Raw genomic sequence first — 20,229 nt, 5'->3', positions numbered from 1 at the left:
TTAGTACTTGTGATTGACATTTGTTTTTGCACTATTCTTTATACCATATGGCTCGCTCTTGTACTGCGGTGGTGACATGCAAAATAAAGTATTAAAGTAGTAACAACCTACCGTACCTGGCAGCATTAATTACACTATTTCTTTTTACGATTTGATTGTAATTTGAGGTTTCTCTGGACATTTGCACACTGCAGAGTTGTTAATGTGTTACTTTTCTTTCATCTAATTTTACTAATGTAATCTTTCAGTATGTCTTCGAATAGTAATAAAGAATATTGTAAAGCAGAAATTCAAAGTGAATTCTGCTTAGTGTTCTTCCGGCTCTGGAATACATAAACCCTTGTCATGTGCATGCTTATACAGTTTCTGTACAGGCTTACAGTGTTGAGATATACTGTGAGGTATTCAGATATTCACATGTGCCACTGCCCCTGTCATCTGCTGCTAGAAAAAGAGGCCAGGCAGTATCCTGGCACAGAGCATCCTCTTCTCTCTAAGCAGCAGATCAATGCATCTGCACTGATATGAGCTGGAGCTGCCTATTGATTCACTCGGCTTCGTCTTTGTCCTCGGTCATTATGGAGATGAGAGTGTGACCTTTTCCAGAGGTGTCCGGAAGGGAAAGGAGACGGCTTTAACGGCTTTCAGGAAAATAAGGCCGACAGCCTGGTCAGAATGAGCCAAGATGGACCACAAATATCACAAATATCACCAATATCACCAATATCACCGCGCTGATATACAGTGCATGTCCCGCTGCACCCACTGTGCCTTCAAGCACTTGGAGAATTATAAGCAAAAATTCCATTCATCATAATTCCAGGTTAATTTCTTATCATGTCTTCTTATTTCTACGTAATGTTTGGCTTGTGTGTGTTTTTGTTTAGTTTCATCAGTGGAGAGATTTAACGTTGTTGTAGTAGGGACAGTAGCAGCAGTAACTCTGATAGTAGCACTGGAAGTACAGTAGTAGCATTAAAAAACCTCTTAGAGTGTAGGCGAATTTACCCGAAAATACCTACAAACGACATACCCAAAGTAAATTAAAAGCTGCTCTTCAACCATTTGCACCAGATGATGATTTTGGTCTCATTCAAAAGATAACTCTCTTATTGTTCTTGCAAAACAGTGAAGAATCACTCCAAGTGCTTCTGGCACTGAGTAATAGTGGTCTGAATATACTGAATTTGAAGAAAATACACTCCGCCTGAAGTTTGTTGTTGAAGATGGGTATAGCTGGTAGTCCCGAGCTGAAATACACAATAGAAACATAGAACCAAGTGTTATCAAGTTCACCACCAAATTTCAGATAAAAAGGATAAAAACGTAATTTATTAGACAGGTTTGTCTAAGAGTAACACCAGGCGTACACCAACTGTGCAATATGTACATGTACTGTACATATTCTAATATTTATTAATAAATATTATTTTTATCTATTTAGTAATCACACAGAGTAAGTGAAGTATAAAGACATTCTTATTCTAATATTTGTATGTATTTTTTGTAGTGACGCATCTAACGAAAGAGGCGCTCATTTTCTATACGATGCGCGCGCCACCATGACGCTGAGCTTTGTCTGTAACAAAAGAAGTGGGTGGGCACTTTCAAGTTCAAGTTCACGCTCATTGGCTCATGAAGGTTGAAAAAACCCATCGTAGCTCCGATTGGCTCAAATGAAGTGTCAATCTAACACTAAGGTTCCGCCTAACATTCAGGAAGTAACTGGACAGCGCTGAACACACGAGATATTCGTTATGACTGTTTATGATCACACAATGTAAAAATCGATCAGCTGATTTCACAGATTGCAACACCTATTCATGGACTTTTATCGATGTGACGATGTTCACAGTGGATATCTTTTTACCGGAAACGAAAGTGTGGACCTCTGGCAATGCCTTAGGATAGTCTTTTTCAAAATATTGCTGAAAAGAGGATATTCATAAGACTTTATAGGTAAGTGGGCTCAAAGTTATGATTTTGATTTTGAGTGTACTTGCTAGTTTGAGGAGCTGATTGTACCTGCTATGGTGATTTTCATCTCAATATTAAAATAGACGAGATTCTAAGCTTTCCAAAAATATAATCTTGTTTTTCTTTTTTCAGAATTCAAAAATGTCCATGTACAGGCGCAATAAAACACCTGGTGGGCCCGCCGGCGGCCGCCGGCGGGCCCGCACACGGGAAGAGGTTTTAATAGTTGTAGGTCTGCGATCAGTATTAACTGGAGTATAGATTTTAAGTGCTTTAACTATCATGCGTGTGCTGGAAGTACTGTAGAGGTAGGTGCGGTACGAGGGGTAATAATAGTTGCAGTCATATACTGTAGTAGCAATAGTAGTTGTGGTAATAAGAGAATCAGCTGTAGGAATAGCAGTTCCAATGGTTGAGAAGGATAAGTAAAGGCAATAAATAGTAGAGCATTAGCTGTAGTAGAAGTGATAACTGGAGTAGTAGTATTACATTTAGAAATGTAAGTACAAATAGCAAAACTGCAATGGGAGATAAGACCAAACTTCATTCATCCCGATCACATGTTTTGTGTCAAAGACGCTGCTAGCCGCGTTTGCAAGAATGGCTAATCCGATGACTCCACACTCGACTGTGCTCTCCCTTGTGTCCTCAGCAATACACCCGCCAAGCGTGAAGTCAATGGGATGAACAATTCATGTAATATAAGCCCTGCATACCCACAGCATTTGAGAAAGATTTGAGGGCCAGCTGTAGCAAAACATCATCACACTATTCAATTTGCCGCAAAATAGAAGTAGTAGTAGAAGTAGAACTAGTAGTAGTAGAAGTAGTAGAAGTAGAAGTAGTAGAAGCAAAAGTAGTAGTAGTAGTAGTAGTAGTAGAGTAGTATAGTAGTAGTAGTAGTAGTATTATTAGTAGTAGTGGTGTTAGTAGTAGTAGTAGTGGTGGTGTTAGTAGTAGTAGTGGTGTTAGTAGTAGTAGTAGTGGTGTTAGTAGTATAGTAGTAGTAGTAGTAGTGGTGTTAGTAGTAGTAGTAGTGGTGGTGTTAGTAGTAGTAGTGGTGTTAGTAGTAGTAGTAGTAGTAGTGGTGTTAGTAGTATAGTAGTAGTAGTAGTAGTAGTGGTGTTAGTAGTAGTAGTGTAGTATAGTAGTAGTAGTATAGTAGTAGTAGTAGTAGTAGTAGTAGTGGTGTCCGTAGTAGTAGTAGTAGTAGTAGTATAGTGGTAGTAGTAGTAGTAGTAGAAGTAGTAGTAGTATAAGTAGTAGAGTAGAAGTAGTTATTTAGGATTAGTGTCGTAGTAGTGTAGTAGTGGTGTTAGTAGTAGTAGTAGTAGTGGTGTTAGTAGTAGTAGTAGTAGTAGTAGTACAGTAGTAGTAGTAGTAGTGGTGTTAGTAGTAGTAGTAGTAGTCGTCGTCTCCGTACGTCGTCGCCGTCGTCGTATCTTCGTCGTCGTCGTCGTAGTCGTGGTGTTCGTCGTCGTCGTCGTCGTGGTGTTCGTCGTCGTCGTCTTCGTCCCGTCGTCGTCGTCGTCGTGGTGTTCGTCTCGTCGTCGTCGTGGTGTTCGTCGTCGTCGTCGTCGTGGTGGTGTTCGTCGTCGTCGTGGTGTTCGTCGTCGTGGTGTTCGTCTCGTCTTCTCGTCTTCGTCGTCTCGTGTTGTTCGTCGTCGTCGTCTCGTCGTCGTCGTCGTCTGGTGTTCGTCGTCGTCGTCGTCGTCGTCGTCTCGTCGTCCTCGTCTCGTCGTCGTCTCGTCGTCGTCGTCGTCGTCGTCGTCGTGGTGTTCGTCGTCTCGTCGTCGTCGTCGTCGTCGTCGTCGTGGTGTTCGTCGTCGTCGTCGTCGTCGTCGTCGTCGTCGTGTGTTCGTCGTCGTCGTCGTCTCGTCGTCTCGTCGTCGTCTCGTCGTCGTCTCGTCGTCGTCGTCGTCGTCTCGTCGTCGTCGTCAGTGGTGTCCGTTGTCAGTCGTCGTCGTCTCGTCGTCGTCGTCTCGTCGTCGATCGTGGTGTTCGTTCGTCGTCGTGGTGTTCGTCGTCGTCGTCGTAGTGGTGTTTCGTCGTCGTAGTCCCGTCCGTCGTCGTTCGTGGTGTTCGTCGATCGTCGTGGTGGTTCGTCGTCTTCCTTCGTCGGTGTCTCGTCAGTCGCGTCGTCGTCGTCTCGTCCGTCTCGTCGTCTCGTATAAGTAGTAGTAGTAGTAGTAGTAGTAGTATAAGTAGTAGTATAGTAGTACTATAGTAGTAGTAGTGGTGTTAGTAGTAGTATAGTACTCTTCTATCTCCCTTATCAGAAGTGAGCTGTCTGTCTGGTTACGTGGTTACGGTAAGCGCGTCATTTCCGGTTGTTAATGTTTCTGTGTTGCTGGTAGCATACTTCGGCAGCTCCAGCTTGACCCAGTTAATGTTGTTATATTCTTGATCACATCGGCTAATTACCTGTCATCTATCTAAACCTATACTTGTACTTCCTAAGCACTTACAACTCTCTCTTTATCCTCCTTCTCTTAGCGACTCTCGCTAAATCCTCAATTCTTTACGTACGCTCCGTTCGGCTCTGCTAACGTTAGCTGCTGCAGCTCGGCAGCTAGCGATGGCATCTCCCTCTTCTGCTCTCTCCTGCTCGGTGTGTTTCATGTTTAGCTATTGCTCGGCCTCCTTTAGTGATAATGGTACGTGTATTAAATGTAGTTTATACGCAGGGTTGGAGGCGAGTTTTAGAGGGATAGATGAGCGGCTCCGCACCATGGCTAGTCAGCGGTTAGCAAGTGTAGCTGTTAGCAAGCCCCCTATAGTCGGTGCGGGCCGACCAGTGGTATCTCCTGTTAGCCGTCCCCCGGCGGGACCCGAGCAGCCGGGAGACTGGGTGACTGTCCGAAAGAAGTGTTATCAGAAGCCCACGGTTCACCACCAACCGCTTGCTGTTTCTAACAGATTCTCCCCACTCAGTGACACACCAGCTGAGAAGCCAACTCTGGTTATCGGTAGCTCAATTTTGAGATACGTTCATTTTGAGACACCAGCGACGACAGTCACGTGCATTCCGGGGGCCAGAGAGGGCGACATAGAAGCACATTTGAAACTGCTGGCTAAGGCTAAACGTAAATACAGTAAGATTGTTATTCACGTCGGCGGTAATGACACGCGATTGCGTCAATCGGAGTGTACTAAAGTTAATGTGGAGTCGGTGTGTACATTTGCCAAAACAATGTCGGACTCCGTAGTTTTCTCTGGTCCTCTGCCAAATCTTTTGAATGATGACATGTTTAGCCGCATGTCATCATTCCGTCGCTGGCTCTCACGGTGGTGTCCAGATAATGATGTGGGCTTCGTAGACAATTGGCGGACTTTCTGGGGAAGACCTGGTCTGATTAGGAGTGACGGCATCCATCCTACTTTGGCTGGAGCAGATCTCATATCCAATAATATCACACAGTCTATTAGTGGACCTAATCCATGACAACCCAGAGTTGAGACCAGGACAAAGAGTTGCAGTCTTACACACTTCTCTGTGCTTCTTTCCGGGCAGTCACCCACTCAAATCCCCATAGTGACTGTGTCTGCCCCACGACCACTGAAACTAATCAAGTCTATGGTTAACAGAAGAGGAGTTATACATGAAAACCTAATTAAAATTAACACCACCGCTGCAAAAGTACAACTAAATCGAAAAATTAAATGTGGGCTCTTAAACATCAGATCTTTATCAACGAAAGCTGGATTGGTAAATGATTTAATATCAGATAATAAGATTGATTTATTTTGTCTCACTGAAACCTGGCTGAGACATGAAGAATATGTCAGTCTAAATGAATCTACTGGTCATATTAATACTCACATTCCTCGAGGTACTGGCCGAGGAGGTGGAGTTGCGGCCATATTTGACTCAAACCTCTTGATCAATCCTAAGCCTAAACTAAACTATAACTCTTTTGAAAGCCTTGTTCTTACGCTCTCAAACCCAACATGGAAAACAATAAAGCCAGTTGTATTTGTTACTGTGTACCGCCCTCCTGGTCCGTATTCTGAATTTCTATCTGAATTCTCAGAATTTTTATCAAATTTAGTCCTTAAAACAGATAAAGTAATTATTGTAGGTGACTTTAATATTCATGTGGATGTTGATAGTGACAGCCTTAATAATGCATTTATCTCAATATTAGATTCAATTGGGTTCAGTCAAAATGTACATGAACCAACTCACTGTTTAAACCACACTCTGGACCTTGTTCTGGGATATGGTGTTGAAATTGAAAGTTTATTAGTGTGTCCACATAATCCTCTTTTATCAGACCATTTTTTAATAACTTTTGAAGTCCTGTTACTGGACTACAAGCCAGTAGGCAAAATATCCTACGCTCGGTGTTTATCTGAAAGTGCTGTGACTAAATTTAAGGAAGTGATTCCATCAGCACTTAATTCAATACCAGGACTCAATATCAATATAACAGAGGACTCCAATGCTAACTTTAGTCCCTCCCAAATTAATCATCTTGTTGATAGCGCTGCAGCCTCACTGTGAATAACACTCGACTCTGTCGCTCCTCTAAAGAAGAAGATCATAAAACACAAAAAGAAAGCTCCATGGCTTAATTTACAAATCCGCAAACTAAAACAAAAGTCGAGAAATCTTGAAAGTAAATGGCGTTCCACTAAATTGGAAGAATCTCGTTTAGTCTGGTTAGATCATCTTAAAACGTATAAGAAGGCTCTCCGTAATGCCAGAGCAGCTTATTACTCTTCCTTAATAGAAGAAAATAAGAACAACCCCAGGTTTCTTTTCAGCACTGTAGCCAGGCTGACAGAGAGCCACAGCTCTACAGAGCCTTCTGTTCCTATATCTCTCAGTAGTGACGACTTCATGAGTTTCTTTAACGATAAAATTATAATTATTAGAGACAAAATTAATCTCCTCCTGACCTCAATTGGTAATGACTTAACTTCAACTGTTGGAATTTTGAAAACATCTGTAACTCCTGAAATATATCTAGACTGTTTTACTCCAATCAACCTTAACCAACTAACTTCAACAATCTCATCGTCTAAGCCATCAACCTGTTTTTTAGACCCGATTCCAACTAAACTGTTTAAAGAAGTTTTACCCTTAATTAACACTTCGTTATTAAATATGATCAACCTGTCTCTATTATCTGGCTACGTACCAAAATCCTTTAAAGTAGCTGTAATAAAACCACTTCTTAAAAAGCCTGGTCTTGATCCAGAGGTTTTAGCCAACTATAGGCCGATATCTAACCTACCCTTTCTCGCTAAAATCCTTGAGAAAGCAGTCGCAAAACAGTTGTGTGACTTTTTACATAATAATAGTTTATTTGAGGTTTTTCAATCTGGATTTAGAGTTCATCATAGCACAGAGACAGCACTGGTGAAAGTTACCAATGACCTTCTATTGGCATCAGACAAAGGACTTGTCTCTGTTCTTGTCTTGTTAGACCTCAGTGCTGCTTTCGACACTGTTGATCATGACATTCTACTACAGAGACTGGAACATTGTGTTGGCATAAAAGGAACCGCACTAAGCTGGTTCAAGTCCTATTTATCTGAGCGATCTCAATTTGTACTTGTTAACGATAAATCCTCCATGACAGCCAAAGTCAGTCTTGGAGTTCCGCAGGGTTCTGTACTTGGACCGATTCTATTCACCTTATATATGCTTCCTTTGGGCAATATTATAAGGAACCACTCTATAAACTTTCATTGTTATGCGGATGATACCCAATTATATCTATCAATTAAACCAGATGAAACCAATCAATTGGCTAAACTTCAAGCATGCCTTAAGGACATAAAAACTTGGATGTCTAGCAACTTTTTGATGTTAAACACAGACAAAACTGAAGTTATTATACTTGGCCCTAACGCCTCCGAAACGCATTTTCTAATGACATAGAAGCTCTGGATGGCATTAACTTGGCCTCCAGCACCACTGTAAGGAATCTTGGCGTCATCTTTGATCAAGATCTGTCGTTTAACTCCCACATAAAACAAATCTCAAGGACTGCCTTCTTTCATCTACGTAACATTGCAAAAATAAGACACATCCTGTCTCAAAATGATGCAGAAAAACTAGTCCATGCATTTGTTACTTCAAGGCTGGATTACTGCAACTCATTGTTATCAGGTTGTCCCAAAAAGTCGCTTAAGACTCTTCAGTTGATCCAAAATGCAGCGGCACGTGTATTGACAAGAACAAGGAAACGGGATCATATTACTCCTGTATTAGCTGCACTGCACTGGCTCCCGGTAAAATACAGAATAGAATTCAAAATCCTTCTCCTGACTTACAAATCAATTAATGGTCAGGCTCCAGCATATCTTAAAGATCTCATAGTACCTTATAAACCAACTAGAGCATTACGCTCCCAGACTGCAGGGTTACTTGTGGTTCCTAGAGTCTCTAAGAGTACAATGGGAGCCAGAGCCTTCAGCTATCAAGCTCCTCTCCAGTGGAACCAGCTTCCAGTTTGTGTTCGGGAGGCAGACACACTCTCCACATTTAAGAGTAGGCTAAAGACTTTCCTTTTTGATAAAGCTTATAGTTAGGGCTGGCTCAGGTTTGCCCTGGATCAGCCCCTAGTTATGCTGCTATAGGCTTAGACTGCCGGGGGACACCTCCCTGCTCTCTTCCTTCTCTTCCTCTCTCTTCCCCTCCCTCTCTCTTCTTCTCCCTCTCTATCTGTATGCATTTATGTAAATGTATGTTACTAACTCACCATCCGGGGTATCATCCCCGGAGTGTCTGTCTCTCATGTGGCAGGTTGCCACTGATAAAGTTTACGTCAGGATCATGAATCGTGACAGAGCCTGCTCACCTGGTCCTGCTGGACACCGGGAAGCCTTATTGACATTTTCCTGGATTCATCCATACTTTCTATTTAGACACACACACACATTTCTTTTTTTTCCAACACAACATAATTTCTGTCAAATGTTGTATTTGTACTATGTTGTTTATCCTGTACACACGACATCTATTGCACGTCTGTCCGTCCTAGGAGAGGGATCCCTCCTCAGTTGCTCTCCCTGAGGTTTCTTCCATTTTTTCCCCTTTAATTTTGGGGTTTCTTTTAGGAAGTCTTTCCTTGTGCGATGCGAGGGTCTAAGGATGTCGTAACCTGTACAGTCTGTAAAGCACACTGAGACAAATGTATAATTTGTGATATTGGGCTATACAAATAAATTTGATTTGATTTGATTAGTAGTAGTGGTGTTAGTAGTAGTAGTAGTAGTACAGTGTTAGTAGTAGTAGTAGTACAGTAGTTAGTAGTAGTAGTGGTAGTGGGTAGTATAGTAGTAGTAGTAGTAGTAGTGGTTGTGTTAGTAGTAGTAGTGGTGTTAGTCAGTAGTAATAGTGGTGTTAGTAGTGTAGTAGTAGTAGTAGTAGTGTAGTCGTATAGTCGTAGTAGTAGTAGTAGTGGTGTTCTGTTAGTAGTCGTAGTCGTAGTAGTAGTATAGTAGTAGTATAGTAGTAGTAGTAGTGGTGTAGTGGTAGTATAGTAGTATAGTAGTACTAGTATAGTAGTAGTAGTGGTGTTAGTAGTAGTAGTATAGTAGTATAGTAGTAGTAGTAGTAGTAGTAGTAGTATAGTAGTAGTAGTAGTAGTAGTAGTAGTAGTAGTATGGTGTTAGTAGTAGTAGTGTAGTAGTAGTAATAGTATAGTAGTAGTATAGTAGTAGTAGTAGTAGTCGTATTAGTAGTAGTAGCTAGTATAGTAGTAGAGTAGTAGTAGTATAGTAGTATAGTAGTAGTCTTCTATTATTATTAATTATTCGTAGTATATTAATTTATTACTAGTATAGTATATAGGTAGTATTAGTAATATAGTAGTATCTTAGTATTAGTAGTAGAGTGGGTGTTAGTAGTAGTATCAGTAGTGGGGTTAGTAGTATAGTAGTAGTAATAGTAGTAGGTGGTGTATTAGTAGTAGTAGTAGTAGTAGTAGTAGTATAGTAGTATAGTATGAGTAGTAAGTAGTATATAGAGTATAATAGATTATAGTAGTAGTAGTATAGAGTAGTAGTAGTATTAGTAGTAGTAGTGGTGTTAGTAGTAGTAGAAGTAGAACGTAGTAGTAGTAGTAGTAAGTAGTAGTATTAGTAGTAGGGTGTGAGTAGTGGGTTTATTTTGCTACAAGCAACTCTGGATTAAGGAGTCTGGGTGGTATGCCTTGCAATCAATTCTTACTCATAAAAATCTAAATTAGCTACAATTATTCTTGCTTTTACATGAACTGGGCAATAAAACTATTCTTGCTTTATTCAATTATATATTATTTTCTCAAGAGAACCAGGGATTTATTTAAAACAGGCTTATATTAAAAGCAGGCCCCTTCATCATTTTTCCTGTATATTTTCCTTAGCGTTAAAATATAATAATGACCTTGGAGACAGTTGTTTGACATCAACTGATGACGGTAGTTCAGATAAGATTCATTTTGTCTATATATTTAATCATATTTCAGTAAGAAACTTGCATATGAGTATGCATATGAGTTTTCTGTTAACAAAATTGGCATTCAGATTTATATTAATTTTTTTGGTGCAAGGAGCTAATTGCTTTCATGTCTATGTTGCCTTTTTCAAAAAAGATTGTGGACTCTTGCCTGTTATTTGATGACGCAGATGATAGACAGGAAAGGGGGAGAGAGGGGGGCTGACAAGCAGCACAGGGTTGGATTAGAACCCCTAACTCAGAGCAGCAGAGTGGTGAGTAAATCATGACTGGTGCTATAGTGTGGAAATGTACATTATATTATAATGTGAGCCATTATAGTTTTGACAATTTCCCTAAAGGCCTTGATTCTAGACTTTTCACTATTATGTTTTTATCATTTTAGAGTCCAGTCTATTCAGGACAAACTAAGAAGATCTATTCATTATTCGCCAGTCCACATTATCCTTTGAATCACAAAACCACACACACACACACACACACACACACACACACACACACACACACACACACACACACACACACACACACACACACACACACACCTTGCTGGCATCCTCTCTGTTCAGCTCTCTTGTGCTGCACACGTGGTCAGCCGATCTAGCTTGAGAAGCTGAAATCAAAGAAGTCCTGTCAAAATGCACAGAAGGAGCTTTTTTTCTTACTTTCATGTCTGTTTTTAGTTAATCTGCAGCAAGACAACTGCTTGATCCAGATGCTCCTCGCTATACAGACAGAGGCTGAATTAGTGCTCTATTATTCACTCTGGAGAAAACTAAAAGTGAATATATCAGGAGGAAGAAATCACCCTTCCCCAGCGCAGTGATGTCAAATATTTATGTGCATTTAGGGAGGACATCCAGACTCATTTTTTTCTCTTAACAGCACAGAAACACCTTCATGTACAGCGCTATGAATGCTTATTTAGTCAGACAGGTGCTGTCGTTTTCAGCTGAATGACGGTGCATCCATGAAGAGAGTTTAAAAATAATCTAGTGATCCTGTCCTCCTGGCTGTTTTGTCTCCTCCTGTAAACTTCTCTGAACTTTAATGATAGGGATTTGTATTGGATTTATGGTTTATTCAAGGGCCGGCTTAAATTCTGTTGTGGCTCTCTGACAGCCCAGAGGAAAGACATCAAAGTGTCTCTTAAGGTACTTTTCCCCTTTTCACATTCTTCCTCTTGCTGCATCACAAAGACTAGAAAACTGCTGCTGAAGTGAAAAACCAAAAAAACACAAAAAGGAAGAGCACAAACTGTATCCTTTGTGCAGATGAACCTTTAACAGGCTGAGGCTGAAACACTGCTTTGATATCAATTATTTAACTAAACCTAATTTAGTGCCATATAGAATCATTTGTATGTAGAGGTCTTAAGACCGTGGAGTTTGATTCCATGCTGACTGATTGTGATGTTATCAGTTTCACTTCAGAGAGAGTCCTGTTTGTGCTTTGGTTCCAAAACAGAGAATCTGACAACCACACCTGGTTGTCACTTCTCATTCTACACACAACTATGTTGGTCACTTTTTACATGTACGTTCAACACCAGGAATGCTTTTGACAGGAGATTATCTGGAAGTAAGCGCTGTTATCTCCATGGATATGATTCACATGCTAAAACTCCAAAGACATTGGGAGGCCCTAGATGCAGCCAGGAGGAGGCAATGACCTGCCGTACAGGAGTGTTACCTCTAAATTCTTCATCACATATTTTACAGATATATTTTCACACTAGTCTTATCACGGATGGGTGAGATCTTGTGTTTTCATTCCAACACGTGAAGAGCTGCGTATGCAGAGATACTGCTGATTTATTCCTGAATGCCTGTGTCCTTCTTTAATGCTACTCTGATTGTAGGCAGGTACTAGAAAATAGTTAATCTTGGAAAGTATAATTTCATACTTAAGAAATGGATTTGTATCAAACTATTACAAATCTACGTGATACAATTTATTCTCAAAATGCAAGTAGAATTCACAAATCTGCATTATGATGTTCGGATTTAACAACATGTTTTTTATTTTTTATTTCTTTAATAAAAGTCACAACATTTTCTGTTTGTTTTTTTACAATTTTAATTGTGAAAACAGTAGAAATTGTCAACAGCCAGACATTATTGGTAGTCCTTCAAACTAAAGTATATTACATGATTCAGTGCCCACGGAAATCTTTACTCACTAACTTTGCACAAAGTATTTTGTAATCTGCCACTGCTATGGTTAAGGTTCCAGCATTCGCTTAACATAATTAAGTATATAAACAATAACGGAGTACATGTATCAGACTCTTTGTTATTGCATGTTGGCGTGATAAATATCCTCATTGTTTTTTGTCCTCTAACTGTAGCATGTGACAGCATTATAAGCCTTAACTCAAGAACGTTGAAGATTACAGGTGTAGTAATGAGCATCAACTGAAACACAAGAAGAAGACAAGGACAACTTCTGCATGCTCTACAATGCATCGCTTTATAAATACCAAGTGTGCTATGTGAAGTCTTAATGACATGATACATTAGTAGCACTTTACTCCACAGTATAGTACAGGCTACAACAAATAAATGACCTCCTACCATTTAACAGAACACAGCAATTCTGACTCCTTGTCAAAGTAAAGCTCTAACCTACACAGTTTCTGTACAGCTTCGTATGCTTTCTCCGTATTTGTGCTTGCTACCTATAAGATGAAATATATTACCCACAGAGTAGGTTTTCTTTCAGTACATTGATGTCACTAGCATTATCTCAGCTTGGACTTGGAGACTACACATAGACTAAAAGATTCAGTTTCACTCATTCAGATCATTTTATTTAACCACCTCTTTAATAATCTCTTAAAAATACACTGCAACTGAACATCAGTCTAAACAGAGAATAGTTGTACTGATTCAGTCTTTGTATATCGTGTATAATGTGTATATTCTACGTTTTTAATCTAATGATTATTTTGTATTGTCTATTTAACAAACTTTTAAAAATGTTCTCGTTTTGTGTCATTGACGAATCGATTAATTGAACAATTGTCAGCTCTGGTTATTAAAGCTGTATGGGTCCACACGGACGTCTGTGCGGATATTTGCCCAGAATTAATGACCAATGTGTGGAACATGAATGTAAGCAGACATCCAGTGTTGTATGCACGGACAGGTTATCCAACCTGCTTTCAGTATCCAGTCATGCTAGGGATTTCTGTGTAAATGCACAAAATAGCATTTACATTTGTTGACTGGTTGAAAGCCCCTGACTTTATTGTTTACCCTCATTTTTGAAAGCAAAGCTACACCCTTGAGTTTACATTTTCAAAGCTCTCCTCCCACAGCATCTGTCATGTTTCATACACACATCTGATTTACTTTGAGCTGAACTGACCGAGTGTGTGTATTATCTTTCACACCTTGTGGCCGCAGGGTAAAGACAGGCCTTCAGTGAGTCATTCTGTCTTATTCAGTTTATTTCTTGTATATTTACCTGCTAATGTGTGTGCAAAGAGCTGTGTGTGTTTGAGAAGAGAGGCGCTGGGTGGGAAGTGGCTCAGCTACAATAAACCCTGATTGTTTGACGCAGATAGCTATTAGCCGGCAGACAGTGGGAGCTATTATGGTGGAAATGAAGCATTGTTAAAGAAACATAAGACTTCCCTCAGCGGATGATAGCCTCCTGAAGGGGTCCCAGATTAGATCTCACAGGTGCACTTGGGAGGGGAGCGCTGATCATTACACTGGGAGAATTATAGCGGCTCATCAAATCTCCTCAGGAATGATTATTAAGTCTTATTACGAGGAGGATGGGGAGGAAAGAAGCCACTGATGTGAGCCATTTACGAGAATTGTTTGGGTTGTACCGTTTGCCTTTTTACAAGAAGTTTTCAGACTGCCAATTGACTTACAGTGGTGTAACAGAACGAATGCACTGCTCCACATAGAGAAGTGTTGAAAGGAAATATGGCTAAATTCAGCTTTGAAAGATGGAATGACTCTGCTTTGGGGAGTGCAGAGCTGTGTGAGTGAGTGTGCCCATCTCTATCCAGAAGCATGAGACAGGTTCTCTCTGCCTTGATGTCAGAGTCAAGTACAGTGAAGCAGAGCAGTGAGCGAGGAGAGTTAAAGAGGGTGACTGAATTTCAGATTTATTTTCTGGGTATGAAGTTATACTTTCTGCTGTCAAAATCTCTGCAGCTCTGTGAAATAAAACTTACATTTCAAGACTGAGATAAATCAGGGACATCATATAAATCTTTTCTTTTTAGTAGAGAAACAGGATTGCTGGGCACATATACATAAACAGTCATATATACAGTATATACTCATAATATACATACATAAACAGATTTTAGTAAAATGTCATTAAAATAAACACTACACAGCAGCAAAGTCTGATCATAGCAGAAGTCCAACAGAAATGTTTAGTCCTTCTAGTTTTGCAGCTGACCGCAGCTGCTGAATTCCGCACTAAATCAGTAAAAAATAATGTATCCTTGTACAGTGCAACATAATGGGACATTCCACCACAACAGGTTTTTAACAATAATGCAGTTGTTTCACAGAAAGTAAAAGTCATATGTATTCCACTGGTGCAAAAGTTTCCAAAGTTGGATTACCAAAAGGTAGTGGGCATCTTCCCCAAAGGCCTCTGGTTCACTGTGCAGCAATTAGTTTGTGCTAATTTGAGTCATTTTAAATGTGCTCGGTAACATGCACACTAAAGCACAATGAAATCTGAAATAATACAGTGGATGGGTCCAAGGAAAAGAATGTAGTCTCAATACCTTTATTATTTCAGTTGGCATTATGCAGGTCGTTTTCTATTAAAGGACCTTAAAGCAAAATACAATGAAGATGCCTTGTGTACCTTTTCATGCTATGTAGTCCAGTTGCTCTGTACCTGAGGTACTTAAAAGCAGAGGTGGTCAAAATTACAAAATTATATCTTTCAAATTTAATATATATTTTCATTAATGCAATATGTATTTGACAAAGTTCGTTCCCATCAGTTTATTTACGTCATTTTATTAAGACTCAGTTGCACTGCTTCCAGTGCAGCTCGTATAAATTGGAGCTTTGATCCAACCAGATTTCCACCTGTGCTGTTTCCAGTTGAAACTCTGAGGCAGAGCCTTCAGTATTTCCAGTCCATCCCTCTGCTGCTGAAGCAAATTGGGACAATGTTATTGATTGTCATATTCTTTAATCGAACAGACTTGATAATGTTTGGTTTGGAGCCTTCTTGCTTGCCTTGGCAATCTGAGGGCCAGTTAGCTAACTTAAGTAAAACTAGCTAGCTAGCACAATTTAAACTTTCTTTAGTAATGTTTAGGCTTTCAGATGTAGTGTTTTTGATTTTTCGTAAGCTCTGTTGGGTTTTTAATGCACAATGGCTGAAGGAGGAGAAGAGACAGATCTGGTGGCAGATCTTTCTTTGGTGATGACATTATTTTGGGTTATATGCAATGTCAATTTAAATGCTACACTCAAAGAAGGCACAAAAAGCAGTTTGCAGATACTTTCGTCTCCTCGAGGGCATTTGTAGTGTTGCACGCAGTTGTTCATGGAAAGTGACATAAAAAGAGCTTGAGAGAAGTTCTAACCCACCTTACTTTCTTTTTTCCATCACTCCGTTGAGTGGGTACAAATGTGTGATTGTTGGTTTCGGAAAGTTACAGAAATTTTGGATGCAACTAAATTCTGAAATAGAAAATGCAATTTTGTATTCCTATTCCTATTTTTCTAATGAACAATTTGAATTATTTCCCAAATCAAAAAGAAAAGAAATCCAGTTTTGGCTTCACAGTAAAAAGGTGACCTGTCACTATGTTACATCTATTAATATTGCTATTGTTTTTTAGCTTGTTGCATAGATGTGTTATGACACAGGCTGCTTACCATTCTCCATCATTAAACAATTAAAAATAGGATTGGCAGTGTGTTACACGGCTGTGGATGGAGAGGTTTGGATCCAAAGCAGAGAACATGCACATGAAGCCAGAAATCTCTGCACCTGCATGTCCAAGCCTTTATTGTGGAACAAACCACAACCGTTATTCTCTTTAATTCTCTGCAGCCTCTGCCTCTGATGATGGTCTATCTATCACCCCGGGTGGCACTCCAGGGAGCGGGGCCAGCATGTACCCCACCACCCAGGACACGGGCAGGAGGCTCCCCGTTGTCACTACCGCCCCGCCTGTCAACGTCCCCAACCACCACCCACTCTACAGGAATCCCCCCCAACGCCCTCATGCTCAGCCAAAGTACTTTGAAGACAGCAAGTTATCCAGCTCTCAGCCCACCTTCCCCTCCAGGCCATCGGGGACTCCACTGGATAACGGTGATAAAAGGGCTTCAGACGAGAGTACTGAAACCTCCAACATGCAAACAACCCTTGTAATGCACGCATTAGCAGCCACTTCTCACTCCAACACCCCTGTTCCAGTCACCAGCGTGGTTTTAAAAGATCCAGAGCATGCTGCCAGCCTCCCCTCTGCTGCAAGGGAGAAAGATGTAGTGAGGTCAGATGAGCCCAGCAGTGATGAAGAGGAGACCACCACCATCATCACCACCATGCAGAGTCCAGGTAAAATTATATTCATTTTTAAATATACCACATAGCATATACATCCAATCATTTTTGATGATTTGAAAACAATTTTATAGAGGAGAATATGTATTGTTTAAAGTGCTGTTCGATATGTGTGTCTGTTGTTATTTGTTGTGACTGCAGTCAGTAAAGTCATTATATCAGTATGACATGGAAAATTAGGTGATTATTTCTAACATGAAGAATGTGTTCATTAATTTCAAGGTTCAAGGTTCATTTATTGTCATTCTACAACACAAGGTTTCACAACAAAATGCAAGTTCAAGTGCTCTGTAAAAGATAACAAGAACTTGGCTGCAGAATTTAGCCTTCTTAAGTTATTTTTAGAAATGACAGCCGTTTTTGAGCTTTTCTTTACCAGGATGGAGATGTGTGACGACCATGTCAGGTTCACTGTGATGCTGATTCACAGAAACTTAAAACTGTTCACTTGCTTCATCTCAGATCTATTGATGTAGACAGGGTTGCTATGCAAGTTATATTACTTGTAGATTAATTAAAATATGAAGTCCTTCAAAATGGTCATTATATCTAATATGAACATTTATATTTCAGCATAAGATTTTACTGTATTTTTTGTGTCTTACTCATGAAATACCATGTCAACAAATATGTTTTTACATTTACACGCCACCTGGCATACTATAATCATGTATAAGACATTTGAATCTCCATGTATTCTAATTTTACGATATTATTTCTCCAAGCCCCAATTATTCACAGCATTTACATATGTTATGTTCTTGTGCTTACCAACCATTCTAAATTATTGGACCTTAAACACCACATTTTTCAATCCCCCCACCTCCACTTAACACATGCTTTCTATTGAAACTGTGTATTCTGGAGCTACAGAAGATCCAAGATTACTCTGATGACATAATCAGGGTTATTTCTCTGATTTGACAGTATACTACTTTTTTCAGTGAGTAGGACTGCTGTGTACAATTGCTGTTTGCAATTATAAATGATTCCATCTTCCACCCTCATATAATAATAATAATAATAATAATAATAATAATAATAATAATAATAATAATAATAATAATAATAATAATAATAATAATAATAATAATATGCCTTTATATAGACCGCAACCACAGTCTTTTCCAAACCTTAACTATTCCATATCCATGTGCAGATATTGCAGTAAGTGAGAATGTAACACAGTAGTAATAAATATCAGGGTGGATGTCCTGTTAATGGACTTTGCAGGTCCAGAAGAGCAAGATGAGCAGCTTGATTAATCAGCTCCTCTGTGTGCAGGGTGACGGCAGGTCAAAGCACAGACAGTAACCAATCCCACTGTAACACAGACATCCACAGGGTGAATGACAGCACTGTAGTGCAGTAATAAAGCTGGAGTGAACACTCCCTGAGGTGAAGTGCCGAGAGGGCACAAGAGAGGATGTTTCTTCTTCATAAGAAAGCACTTCCGAAAAAGTTTACTTTTAGCTCCGAGAGAGAGAGGGATTAAGGTGGTGGAGCAGAAACCCCCGAAGGCCACTTGGAAATATTCCGTCCTCAGCTGTCCCATTGTGGGGCTGAGCTACTTAGGAAGGCAGACAGAGAGGTAGAAGACCTTCCAACAAAGTCAGATAGTGTCTATGTGTGTTTATACACATAGAGTACTTGCACAGTATGTGTAACAGAGTTACAGTACATAGATGCTCATTCTATAGATGCAAAGGGAAAATGAGTAGAGCCTGTGAAACAGCATTGCTACAGGAGACTGGGACAACTTGCAAGACAAGTCACATGACCAAGAGACATTTCCAGTCAAGTGAATTATATTTATATAGCCCCAAATTGTGAAATTGCCTCACAGGGCTTTACAACCTGTATAGTATACAACACCTGCTACCTAAGACTCTCGGTTCAGATTACAAAAAACTCCACTCCAAGGCAACCAGATATGCAATAGATGTTGTGTGCACAGTGTACACCAAATTCACATATGTAAAGTTACAGTATGAAGAAACCAAATAATAATATTAGACAGATAGATAGATAGACCGTTTTACAATATAAGTAATGTTAAGTTATCATGCTATTCAGATTCGGATTCTGATACTATAAAGTACTGTGTATGTGCAGTTGGTCAAGAGATCCATGTCTTGCACGTTGTCGACATATCTTGATAGTAAACAGCATCACTTCACAGGGGCCTCAGACCCGAGTCAAGTCTGCCAGCTCTGCCTACCCCATTTGCATATTGAGATCTGATCACAATGCGGGCAGACTTTGAGATAAAGAGAACAATTAATGATATCATGCAACAATGTAAAATGCCTGTGATCAGATGCCAACATTCCCATAATGTATCAAAATACAGATCACAAACTAGGGGGAAATGGGGTCTAAAAGTACAAATTCCTTACTCGTGAGGAAAACATCAAACAGTATACAAATATTTACTATAAATAACATACTGACATTTTGCCCTTAATGCAAGAGAATAAAATATTAGGTTTGGCCAGACCATAATTAGGCTCAGCCACTTGCTGTGTCTGTGTGTGTGTGTGTGTGTGTGTGTGTGTGTGTGTGTGTGTGTGTGTGTGTGTGTGTGTGGTGTGTGTGTGTCTGCCATCAGAATCATTTCCATGCTGCTGTTTGTCTTTGCAGTTCCCTGCCAGCTGAACCTGACTGGCCCAGAGGGATACATAGAGGCTCCTCCACAGTCAAGCTCTGCTTTCCACTCCACTATGGACTGCAGCTATGTCATCACTGTCTATATGGGCTATGGAGTGGAGGTGCAGGTAAGAGCCAGACTAATATCCATCCATCCTGCATATGTTGGACTCCTGATACTCTCCAGCAAGCCTGAGTCATGGAAAATTCCTTAATAGATGGACTGCTGTAATGTACAGAGAGACTGATGGACTGGTTATAATGGGACGGAGAGACTAATGGAATGGTTATAGTGGGACAGAGAGACTGATGGACTGGTTATAGTGGGACAGAGAGACTGATGGACTGGTTATAGTGGGACAGAGAGACTGATGGACTGGTTATAGTGGGACGGGGAGACTAATGGACTGGTTATAGTGGGATGGAGAGACTAATGGACTGGTTATAGTGGGACAGAGAGACTAAGAGTTCATCTACTGTAGGTAATACACTTGTTTTTATAATCCCCTTAATTATGCCTGTTGCACCTGCCTTGGTTTCCATAGCTCTTTTTAATTATTGTATTTAATTTT

General features: G+C 40.1%; 1 protein-coding gene across 1 annotated transcript in view; it reads left to right on the top strand.

Annotated features, from left to right (window-relative positions):
* LOC115017349 (seizure protein 6 homolog) overlaps positions 1-20,229 on the top strand; it is a 182,432-nt gene that overhangs the window by 51,425 nt on the left and 110,778 nt on the right. Inside the window, exons 2-3 of the mRNA XM_029445695.1 lie at positions 16,493-17,002; positions 19,652-19,785. Of these exons, the coding sequence (XP_029301555.1) occupies positions 16,493-17,002; positions 19,652-19,785 (644 nt within the window). The remainder of the gene's footprint in view (positions 1-16,492; positions 17,003-19,651; positions 19,786-20,229) is intronic.

Source organism: Cottoperca gobio, chromosome 13 (genome assembly GCF_900634415.1).
Source record: "Cottoperca gobio chromosome 13, fCotGob3.1, whole genome shotgun sequence".
NCBI lineage: Eukaryota > Metazoa > Chordata > Actinopteri > Perciformes > Bovichtidae > Cottoperca > Cottoperca gobio.
The sequence above is the reverse complement of the archived record's forward strand: the minus strand, read 5'-3'. Positions and strand labels throughout refer to the sequence as shown.